We start from the raw sequence: 11843 nt of genomic DNA, 5'->3' as shown, positions 1-11843 counted from the left end.
AATGAACTCTGCTATGTAAATGTATTGTACAAGTGTATTCAATACTGGATGCTCTAATGCATCAGAACACAGTGACTTGATTTATTGAAATTTTGTTTTTGTTTTTTAGTACATATATTAGGCTCATGTCTTCAGAGTTATAAAACAAAACTTAATTTCACAGTAGAAGAATATGAAGAATATGCAAATGTTCTGTACTGTATATAAGCCAGTGAAGGTTTATTGAGTTGAGAAAAACAAAAGCTCTTTGTCAGTGGCTTTTCTTCAAAGGGCACGGAGTGAATTTTAGTGTGTGTTTGTGTGTGTGTGGTTGAGCGTTCATGCTAATATGTGGATAAAAGCAGCAGAGTGAGACGGCTTAGAGTCTGACATGGAGGCAATGGGGAAGCTGACGAGCTCTCGGCGCTCTATAGTGCCAAGCGGCAGCAGCAGCAGCAGCTTGCCTCACAGTGTGTTCTTCCACCAGCTGAGACCCATGCAAAGCATCCAGGCTTGCTGTTACTCACTCTGCAGTGGGGGGCCATTTCAGGCTCTGTGGGACCAGCAGAGTAGCGAAGAATGTCAGTGATTGCTGTGACGGCTGTTCTCGACGTAGGCAAGGTTTGCTTCCAATTGCCTAATTGGAAGAAAGGAAGATTTTTTTTTTTTTTTTAAAGCATCAGCAGAAATGTGAGATTTAGAAATATGAAATGCATTCATTCAGTTATGGGGATTTAATGGGTCCCTGGTTTAACACATGTTTTATGTTCTTTTCTCCCAGTTGATGACATTGAAACGATCCCATTTTCCCTCTGAATAAGAGGATGGCAGAATGGAGATGGTTTTGAAGAGGAGCCATTACTGGAATTTATTTTGGTATTCTTTCACTGAATGACTTTAATGGCCATTTAATAATGACAACTGATTTAATTCACAGAGCCATGTATAAAGCTATCTTATGTCAGCTTCATTAACCATTCAGCATTACTTTCATAGTGATGCATAATCAACCTTGTGTGGATGAATAAAGCCTCTGCATTACATAGTATTTTACCCCCATAAAAATGTCATGTTATGGCCCTTTATTTTAGTTTTTTTGCCTTGTTTCTGAAAAATCAATCATCAATCAATTTTGTGGCCAATATATTACACCACCACCCACAATACCCTCTACTCTCAGTATAAACAGAGCAGAATTATCAAAATCTGTCAACAAAAACTGAAAATATATAATCTTGATAAAAGCGGAACTCGTGGGTGAGCTTTTGTACTGGAATACATTATATTGTACATGAGTATTTAACAAAGTAGCAAGTGAATGCAGGCAGTTGAAGTTTTATGAGGTTTTATCAAGTGTAAGCTTCCACCTGCTGTTAGTGGCATACTGTGACATATAAGTGAGTGAAGGATGTTTCATACCAAAATGCTCTGTGGAAATTGTGGATGACTTCACTATATACTTTGATGTGTATGTATGTGTACACAGGTTTTTCTACCTTTGTATTTTTAGCCATGCCAACAGAGACTCTGGGGACTGTAATGTTGGTCAGTTCAGTTTTGTCCAGACTGAAATATCTCAGCATCTACTGGAAGGATTGCAATTAGATTTAGTACAAGGATTCCCACTGACTTTGTTGATCCCCTGTCCTTTTATCTAGTGTCATTTTATGTTTTGACAACAATTGGATGGATTGCCTGGAAACTTGTAGTAATTGGTAAGAATTTTGGTGATCCGATGATTATTTTTTTCATTTACCATCATCAGGTCAAAATTTCTACATGCACACTTTGGTTCATGTAGATAGAGCTAAACGAATGACATTCCTGTTAGCCTCAGCTGTACATTGTGTTTAGTGCTATTCAGAAAAAGCTAGCTGCATTAACATGCTGATGATGATGTTTAACATTAACTGCTAAACATCAGCCTGTTAGCATTGTCATTGTGATCATGTTAATAAATACTGACATGAAATATCTGTTTTTTTGAGAAGAACCAGACATTTTTTAAAATAGTCGAAACCAGTTAAAACCAGGTGAGTTTCAGGTTCTTCCAAACCTTGGAGGTGCTTCAACTGCCAGACTACTAGCGATGTACATAAACGCTGACTCTTTGTCAATCTGTCACACTTCTTCTTTCTTCTCTGACCATGTTGCATCCATCTACCAGTCGAGCCACTTTGCATTATACGACATAAGATATACCAGATCCAGTACACCGCCCAGTTCTTGGTCCAGGCCATGGTTATCTCTTGCCTTGAATACTGCAGTGCCTTTCTGGCGGGCCTCCCTTCACGCTCAGTGAAACCCTTATAGATGGTCCAGAATGCAGCAGCCGTCTTGTCTTCGATCAGCCTAAAAGGTCACATGTCACCTGGTTAGTCATCGACCTATGGCTGCCCATACCAAATTCAAGTCACTATTGCCTTCCCACTGAGTGGCTTCTGGGTCTGCACCATCTACTTGAACTCATTCATACAGCCTTATGCTCCTTCTCCAGACTGTTCTGGTCTGTGGCTCCCAATGGTGGAACAAGCTACAGAATGCTATTAGAGCAGCGTTGTCCATCTCTATCTTCAAGAATCTCTTGAAGACTCATCTCTACCAAGAGCTCCTCCACTGCGAACACCTCAAACACCCTAACATGCCCAACTAGGACTTATTATGCACTTTTGGTGAACCTCTTCTGATCTGTTGCACTTTGCCTTATTGAATAGATTTATTACTTAGCACTTACACCATGGTTTCCAAGCTTTAGTGATGTTTGTGACTTGTAAGTTGCTTTGAATAAAAGTGTCTGTCAAAATGAGTAAATTTAAATGTAATGTTCTTGCTCAGAACCCTACCAGAGGACTGCCATTCTACTTCTGAAAACTATTTATAGAATAAACTGTAGCTTTCCATTGACCTGAGTAAAGTTTCCAATCATAAAATGGGCTACTGTATTCTGGTAACTGGACTGTACCTCTTTATTCAGCTGTAGAAATCTTAAAGGCGCCTTTGAGGCCTGGTGCAGTCTACCATATGTGTCTGTCTGACTGCTTACTGCAGTCACTGCACTGCCCAGGCCTCTGTCTGTTTCATATAGTGTAGCTGTGAAGACCCAGAGGATTTACTGCAGAACTGTTTTTATTCCATCAGTCTTGTGTTTGTCTGTTTGTCTCTGGGCTGGGCTGCAGGTCCAGGTGTCTCTGCTGAAGACCTGCTGCAGAGGTGCTGTGCTGCTGGCCAGAGATTGGCCACTGAAAACCTCCACTGCAACCACATGCCTCTACTGAGCAGTGACAATCACTCCATATGCAGGTAAGTGATGTGGCCTGAAGCATCAGAACATAGTTTTAGTTATACAAACGTTACTGGAAACTGCTTTGGAGAAATCAATTCATTGATTGGATGAAACATCAGTGGGTGGACCAAAACATCCCCTATTCCAGCTGTTAGCACAAGTTCTAGACCTCTTTACTTTTTCAGTGGAATACAGATTAACATGAGATTAAAGGGCCATCCCCCCAATTATACACATGACGATTAGTTAACTTGTCATGGGGAGCATTTCTCAGCATGTTAGACAGTTAGCTTTGTAAAATTTGAGAGAAGAATGAGTTAGTTTTGGCATGAGACTTCAGGGAAAGCTGTATATAGTGTTAAACTGGTTGTTATACTGATGATAATGATAGTGATACATACACATACAGTAAGTGTCACATTTTTATGATACACTTTTTAGATCTTGGTTGTTTTAACCGGATGAAGGATTTTAGCATTTACAGGCAGTGTTGCCAACTTAGTGCCTCTGTCCCTAGAATTACTGACTTTTCTGAACCCTTGAGCAACTCTTTTCAAAAAAGCATCTACTGACAAATCTCGTGACTTTTTTAGACAAATCTTTGCTACTTTCCATAGAAGAGAATCATCAGTTTTGCCCCACAAGCACAAAATCAGGTTTTCCCTCCACAGTGCAGAGCAGCAGCTTAGAAGTGACCGCAGGTTAACATGTCATCTTAATGCACCGCGTCACTGGGCCACGTTCAGTCACTATTTCAAACGTGTTCCATTGTCTGACAACAGGAATAGAAAAACATGTCAATGAGAACAGCTTTATCGTGAATTCGGCTGTATTGAAATACTGTATGTGTGAGTGCAGAGAGGAGAAGAGAACAGATGAAGAGCTGAAACCTGCTGACACTAGGCTGAATGCAAATATTATTTTAAAAAAAAACAACCTTTCAAGCTTTTGGTACTTATCAAAAGTAGTTGTTTACAGCAGTTCCACAACAGTTTTCATCTATTTCCTCAATTTCCCACATCGACCATACACAGCTCAGACGAAGGCTGGGTTTTGACCTAGTCTTGTTTTGAGTTTAAATGAACCAGCCTAGAACTAAAAATCCCTCAACTCTTCTGCTATTTTACCAAATGGGTATTGAGGCTTAAGACTAGGGTTAGACATTCAGTTGTGATGGTCAAAGTGAGGGTAAGGGGCAAGGGAGTGCATTATGTCAATGATGGATCCCCACGAATACAGTATCTTTATGTGTGTGTGTGTGTGTGTGTGTGTGTGTGTGTGTGTGTGTGTGTGTGTGTGTGTGTGTGTGTTTGTTGTTCTCAAGTGCTGTACAGAAGCACTGCTGCCTCAGCTCACTGAAAGAGAGCCAGTGTGAGTCAGGTATGACTTCAGCCAGAAGAGGGGACGCCTGTGAAGTGGATCAGGAGGATCAGTGCACAGATGACTCCTACCAGGTACATTACTGTCTCACCACCATGAGAACTCTTCCAGCAGAGTTGTTTTTCAAAAGTTGAGGCATCTGCCATAGATTTGCTTTATTAGACAGCACGCAGTGGAGAGTGGCAGGGAAGAAATAAGACAAAGATGGTTGAGTCATGACTGAAACACATTACATCATGGATGGATGACGCCCACATTTCCTACCCACCAAGTTCTCTATAAAACAAACACTGAACTGATTAAAGGTTGTTACATTTACCTCTAGAACAGAAAATGAACTGTTATTGAGACAGGTTGACTGTGACTCATTGTTTCAAATGGTTCAAGACAGTGAGAATGGACAGTTCCACCCATCAGCAGAGGTCCAGTGCTGTGAATCCTTTAGAACTGCCACAATAACATGGTGAGAACTGACTTTGCCAGTGTAATTTAGACTTTAAACAGATTGAACATCTCCTGGAATGCATGATTGTTTTTGCCAGAGTGAGATTTCAATTTCAGATACCTATGCCAGCGCAGAGGCTTTCATAAAGGTCAGACAGTTTATTTGTGTTTATTGGCAAATAGGTTGAAATCTATCAGAAGCGAACTGCCAAAATCTCCCATTTCTGTTTGCATCCTTCAGACCTATGAATACTTCATGTGGAAATTGGACTTGTGCCTTTGCTCAGAGTCAGGTCAAATAGCATTCCCTGTTTCTCCAAGAGGAAACCCGGTGGTTTAGCCCTCCAGCCAAATGTTCATGTGTTAAGGCAGCCGAGCCAAATCATTGTGCCAGGTCATTGTTAGAGGAAAGTGAAAAAAGGTGAAAGTCTGGTTTTCTTTGCATGACATGTGGTTCAGCTTGAGCCTGCAGCTGAAATCCTTTGCAGTGTGTTCACAGGGATGAACCGACCTGCCCGCCTGTGTTGCTGTTATGTTTCCCCCTCTTCTGCTGTTTACTAAACAGGGCTAAAACTGGAGGGTCATAAAGAGAGGTGGTGATTAGAGATGTGTGTAGCACCCCAGTGACTCACTCCTAATATGCTCTGCTGTTGTGTCTGGATGGCCAGGTGTGCTGCAGCTGCTGTGCCCTCGGTTTACGGATGCGCGGTGAAGGATGGGACTGCGATGGCCACCAGTACCTGGGCGACCCGTGTGCTCACGTCTTCTTCACCTGCTGCAAGGAAGAGGAAGGTCCGAGCCAGATCCCACTGAAGAGAAAGCAGAAACCCAGACCAACTGCTGTGCCGAGAAGAGGTATCTGTTATCCTCTGCACAGCAATTTTTCACATCACGGAGCTTTCAACATGGAAAACACATTCATCACGCACATTGGTAGTGTTGGGATTTAAGTTAAGCTTCTTGGAACCAGATCTACTTTAAGAAAAAGGCGAGACGTAAGTAAAGAGGAAGCTAATGAGCCTAGCACATTTGCTAACACAACAAAAATATAGTTTACAAAACTCAAGGTCCATTTACCGGGTGCCCTAAAACTATATATCATATCATGTGATCTTCCTGACTTCATAGATTTTGCCCAGTCGTCATGAAAACAATGTCAACTTTTCAGACTCATGGATGAGAGGTTTTTAAAGTGCAAAAAAAAACAGGAAACGAACGTGAACACCTACAAATCTATGGCAAACTTTATCTATCCGTGAAGATCATATGATATGACTAAAAGCTTTGTGTCTTAGTTCAAGGGAAGCCAGGTATTTCCCATCATGCACTGTGGTCTTGCAGTTTATGGAGATCTTGATCTTGTGATGTTATCAGTGCTGAAACAGGTCACAATCAAGTCTGACCAAAAGCTGACTGACATGTTCTTAATTGATGCCAAAGTGATGTCAAACTCTTCTTTAAAAAGTGAAAAAAATCCTTAAAAAATAAGAAAAAGGAAAAGATGTAACACTTTGTTTTTCAAGGTCTTTCTCAAGCTGCTTTACCTCAATTGGTAACAATTTGGTTAATGTTTTGCAGCTGTGAATGCAGCTCCATTTCCTTTATGCATTGCGTAGAGGGATAATAGATATTTTGAGTGTACCGAATTTTGTCAGTTGTTCAGTGTGAATGCACTACAAACCCTCCTTAGAATTGAATTAGTCTGGAACTGGGACATAACACAGATGTCTCCAAACTAGTCATACTATTCCACTGCTATTAAAAGAGCACTCTACTGATGTAGCATTGTGCTGCTAAAGTAAACTCAGATTCACAATGGACAGTTGAAAAAGGAGCAAAATCATTGTATATCAGTGCAGCAGAACCAAGTATCATCTTTTAAACCCACACATTCTTCCTCCTCGTCAAAGCCTGGCACCTACTGTATATGACCCACAATGCAACTCAACCTCCAACTGCTCAGTTGGAGATCTTGTTGTGTTATGCTAGCAGAGATAAGTTTCACTTTCACTTCAGCTCCAATACACAATGACTGAAGTGCTAGTGAAATGCTAGCTAACTAGCCCGCTGCACACACATGGCTACACACCATGTTCTTGTTGATTTCGTCCCTAGTTAAAGGTCCTTTGAGAACTTCTTTTTCACATTCCGCAGCAACTTGAACTTCAAATTCTGCTTCCTCATCATATCTGCCGTCAAATATATTTTTGGCTACTGTCACTAGCTTCAACAAACTTTGCACTGCACTGATGTCTGGATCAGTCCTGGGTTGACCCATCGCTATTTTGTCCTCATTGAAGTCTATGTCAGAGGTGGAGTTTGGGCTGAGTTTGATCTTCCAAAAGACAGATGCTCCTGGTTGATTGGTCAGGAGTCACGTTACCATTCAGAGTAATGGGGAAAGATGTATGCAAGCTGTGATAAATCAGGAACAGATGGCAGCTCAGGCTGTTGTCTCTCTACTTGTGCCAGCAAAGTTTTCCTCTGTCTCTGATCCATCAAGTACATAATGCCACTGACATTTGCATTGATGAATTTTCAAGCAGCTGAGGTTGGGGATAAACATGCCTCATACAAATGCATTCAAATACTCATTTGTATCTCCTTATATCTGCAGAAAAAAGGTTAGAACATCTCATCTGTTCAGCACAGTGGCCTCTGAATGTGACCTATATATCTTGTTTGCAGCTGTAAGCTTCATGACAACAGCTTTGCATGTTTTTCATCAATGACATCAGAGGTGTGGGTGAAATAAGACTTTAAAAAGATTACAATATGACACTGTTTGTTAGTGTTTTAGATTGTTTGTACGCTTCTGTGAAATAAGAGCATTAAATCCCTCGTAGAAAAGCACAAGAATCACCCCATAATCATTGATTTGTAGTAGGCCTTTGTTCACTTTTCAGTTTGTATATTGGGACCAGCCCTTGTGGTTGTGCTTTAATGGGAATAGTTGTATCCAAGTATGATGGTGAGGTAAGGTCAGTCTCCTCGCTGCCATAGTCTGTTATTTCATTCACGACATCAGAGGAATTCCTCCTAATCCCACCCTTTAATAGACTCTGCTCTAACCATTGACTGCAGCTCATTTCCTTCAGCTTTAAAAGGGAAATTTGAATGATGTCATTTTGAAGTGGGAATCAATTAACGTGCTGAAAGCTGTGAAAGGTTTAGGTGCTGCAAGAACTGTTCAAGCTCTCAGTCAGCGTGTGTGTTTGACTCGCTTTCGCACACACACTCCATGCATGAAGGATGCCTTTACTTTCTGAGTGTTTTCTGGATGAAAAAATGGATGAGATGCACTGTAATTATTTCCATGGGGGATATGTTTTGAGTCTTATGACTCACTGCCTTTTAATTAAAACAGGAAACATTTAATCGCCTTGCTCCTGTGAATTTAAATTCCAGGTAATGACTGTGAGAAATATTTACTGAAAACCCATAACTGGACCCATTAATATTACATTCAAGTCTTGATGTATAGTGGTGTCTGTGATACATTGACTTGTTCTTGCACAGTGTTTTTGACTCGGTATAGAATGGGCAGCATTCCCAAAAGCACCAAACTTTTTATTTTATTTTTGCCTTTAGGTTCTTACTTAGGGGTAATCCAGCATTTTTATACATGGAATGTCATGTATTCATGGTTACTAGACAGTTGTATAATGTCTTGTGTGGCTCTGGAGGGAGCTTTGTCAAGTCTGAGGGAATAACATAAGTAACATTACTTCACTCTTGGGCTCAGACACTACAGATTTATAAGAGAAGCTCTGTAAAGCCTGAAAGCCGTAGGCATGCCTGTTGGGCAACCTCTAATGAAAGATGCAATTCATTTGTATTATGGGAAATGTAGGATCCAGTGTTTTTGGTGCTTGACCCATACTAGAGACTACAAATCAGGATATCTCAGCCTCTGCTGCAGTCATTTTGACTGTTCTCCTTTTAATCTGCTTTCATGGAAGTGCAATACTAAATTTCCCTTTGAGCCACATTTTAACATGGAATTGGGCACACCCAGCTAATTTCCACCAGACTGGCTGTGTTTTGACGTTCAGTTTGCGGCCAGGCTTGACACCTGACTATTTGCCCAAACTATCCATGATCTGGCTGTTGGATGATCAGCTGGATTTCTGGCATGTCAACAGTGTGGCTCAGCTGACTCACAGTTTCAGTAGTTCTTCAGTCTGATTTCCCATTTTCTAACATTTTGTGGCTGATGCAGTCTTGACTGTAACTGTGTGGTGATGGATAAATAATAATGGTGCCTATCTTCCCAACCCTATTTTTTAGGGTATGTGCCATGGCTATATACTTTATGATAAAAGATAAAGCTGCTCAAACACCCACAGAGGACAGGAAAATAAAGCAGCAGCATTTGTGTGCTGCAGTGTAGAGCTTGAAAGTCCTAGTATTGTGGCACAGTATTATTTATAAGAATAGAATTAAAATGTCAGTTTTTGTAAACGTAACAGTATTTGGATGCTTACTGTTGAAACACACTGGGACAAGCAGCACACTGGTCAGATATAGAGTAGTTTTATATAATACTTATATGTTACGTATTTATGCTCATAAAATTGTGGCCACATCACATTTATATTTTCAGGATGCTTTCCTTTTATAAGAGAAAAAGCAAAAGCAAAAGAAAAAATAACCAATCAGTTCAGTAAAAGCAACACTAATGTAAGTTTGTTAACTTCCCCAAATCAAATGAAGAGCAGGACAGAGCTGCTATCATTTCTCTACAAGCTGATATACTAGTACTTTAGCTCCCACATAGATGTTCTAGTCCTGAATAGGTGGTATTCTAACATAATCTGTAACCTTACATAATAATACAGTTTGCTTATGACATGCCTCTTGCCTTTGAAGTAGGTTTCTACTGTAGCACCTAAGCTAGTTAGCCAGGCATGCTAGCATTTGCAGCATGTTGGAGCTGAAAAATGGAGTTTAGTCCTTTCCTTACAAATTTCCCATGTGGTTTTAGAAAGGTAATAACAAAACCACCACCCTCCAATTCTTTAGATACAGAGTCTTGCTCCAGTGTGTCTCAAGTATTAGAAACTCATGCAAACTATTCAATTATTCAACTATTCAATCACAGGACAATTGCTGTTCTGTTGTGGGGTTTGGCGAACAAACAGTTGTACAAAGTAAAGCTGTCTTTCTCTCTTTAGGACCCATCCATCTTGTCTATATGAAACCTTTGGATCTGTCAGTTGGCAAAAGCATGAAAGGGCAAACCTGTACATTCAGTGTGAGTCATGACCAGGTGATCAAACTGTTCAGTGTGAGCATAAATGAAATATGTAATGTGAGGTAAAGCAACATACGATTTTAATAAAGTGTTCAGTACCTGACTGATTCATGTTAAAACTTGTTCTCAGTAAGGAACTGAACAGCCGTGATGGAGACAATGGGACATGCAGTAGGCTAAAAACAGTTTTTTCAGTAAGTGCCTCATGTGTCTCTCTCTACTTAATCTAATAGCTTCTAAAAATACTTAGCATTTTGTATAGTTCTTCTCTTGCAGTAATGACCAGGGGTCACAAGTGTTCCTTAAATGTGTGAGGCTCTGACCTTTGCACTTGTTACTAGTGGTTTCTTGTAATGACGCTGATTTAGGTATTGAAGCTCTGGATAAAAGCATCACTTAAAACACTCTGAGTGTAAATGTAAAGGAGGAGCAGATGTTGTTTTCATGAGGTAAGTATGTGGGATAAATTATACAGGCAATCTGGTGCTGTCTCTATTTTGAGGACCCCCACCCCCCCAACTCCCTTCTCTGACTCACTCCTTCCAGTTTCAGAAGGGAAGTACCCCAAGGAGGCCCTCTCCATCAGTGCCACAGATGAAGCTGCCAATGTGGTGCAGGAGCACGAGGATGTAGATGAGTGTCAGCTGTATGCAGGCCAGCTGTGCCAACACAAATGCATCAACATCTGGGGCTCCTACCGCTGTGAATGCCACCAGGGCTATGTCCTGCAGCAAGACAGACACTCGTGTGCACCAGGTACCGTTAGTCACCTTTTGAAAGTTGATGCACACATGAATTGTAACTTTGAATGCACCTGCTTTTAAAAATGAGCCAGGTAAGCTCAAACTCCAAGTTTGAAAAGCCCAGTGAACTAGTTTGGCTCACTCCAAACAGGTTTCTGTGACCACATCCCCAAATTTTGTTTTTTCCATCCATGCAAACTCCTATTACGCTGTTATTATTCATAACTTTGTTTTTTTTTAAAAACGTTGGGGTACTGAGAGAAGATAGCTAAAAAAAAAAAAAAAGATGGTTAATTGACGAAGCAGAGCCCCCTTTTAGGGAAGAAGAGGAGTGAGCAGAGACTAGATTCTCCTTACTCTCCTCCTCCTCTCCTCCTTCCTTACCTCCTCCTCCCTTCTCTGACTCACTCCTTCCAGTTTCAGAAGGGAAGTACCCCAAGGAGGCCCTCTCCATCAGTGCCACAGATGAAGCTGCCAATGTGGTGCAGGAGCAGCGAGGATGTAGATGAGTGTCAGCTGTATGCAGGCCAGCTGTGCCAACACAAATGCATCAACATCTGGGGCTCCTCACGCTGTGAATGCCCAGGGCTATGTCCTGCAGCAAGACAGACACTCGTGTGCACCAGGTACCGTTAGTCACTTTTGAAAGTTGATGCACACATGAATTGTAACTTTGAATGCACCTGCTTTTAAAAATGAGCCAGGTAAGCTCAAACTCCAAGTTTGAAAAGCCAGTGAACTAGTTTGGCTCACCTCC

At 41.0% G+C, this 11843-nt stretch overlaps 1 protein-coding gene across 1 annotated transcript in view; it reads left to right on the top strand.

Moving 5' to 3' along the window:
- The first annotated feature begins 379 nt into the window (after positions 1–379).
- Positions 380–11843, top strand: part of LOC111221576 (fibulin-2-like) — a 46752-nt gene continuing 35288 nt past the window's right edge. Inside the window, exons 1-5 of the mRNA XM_022745028.1 lie at positions 380–560; positions 3156–3279; positions 4614–4716; positions 5755–5941; positions 10890–11099. Coding sequence (XP_022600749.1) covers positions 380–560; positions 3156–3279; positions 4614–4716; positions 5755–5941; positions 10890–11099 — 805 coding nt within the window. The remainder of the gene's footprint in view (positions 561–3155; positions 3280–4613; positions 4717–5754; positions 5942–10889; positions 11100–11843) is intronic.

This window comes from Seriola dumerili, unplaced genomic scaffold, assembly GCF_002260705.1.
Source record: "Seriola dumerili isolate Sdu_G_001 unplaced genomic scaffold, Sdu_1.0 BDQW01000088.1, whole genome shotgun sequence".
NCBI lineage: Eukaryota > Metazoa > Chordata > Actinopteri > Carangiformes > Carangidae > Seriola > Seriola dumerili.
Note: the sequence above shows the minus strand (reverse complement) of the source record. Positions and strands in the feature narration are given on the sequence as shown.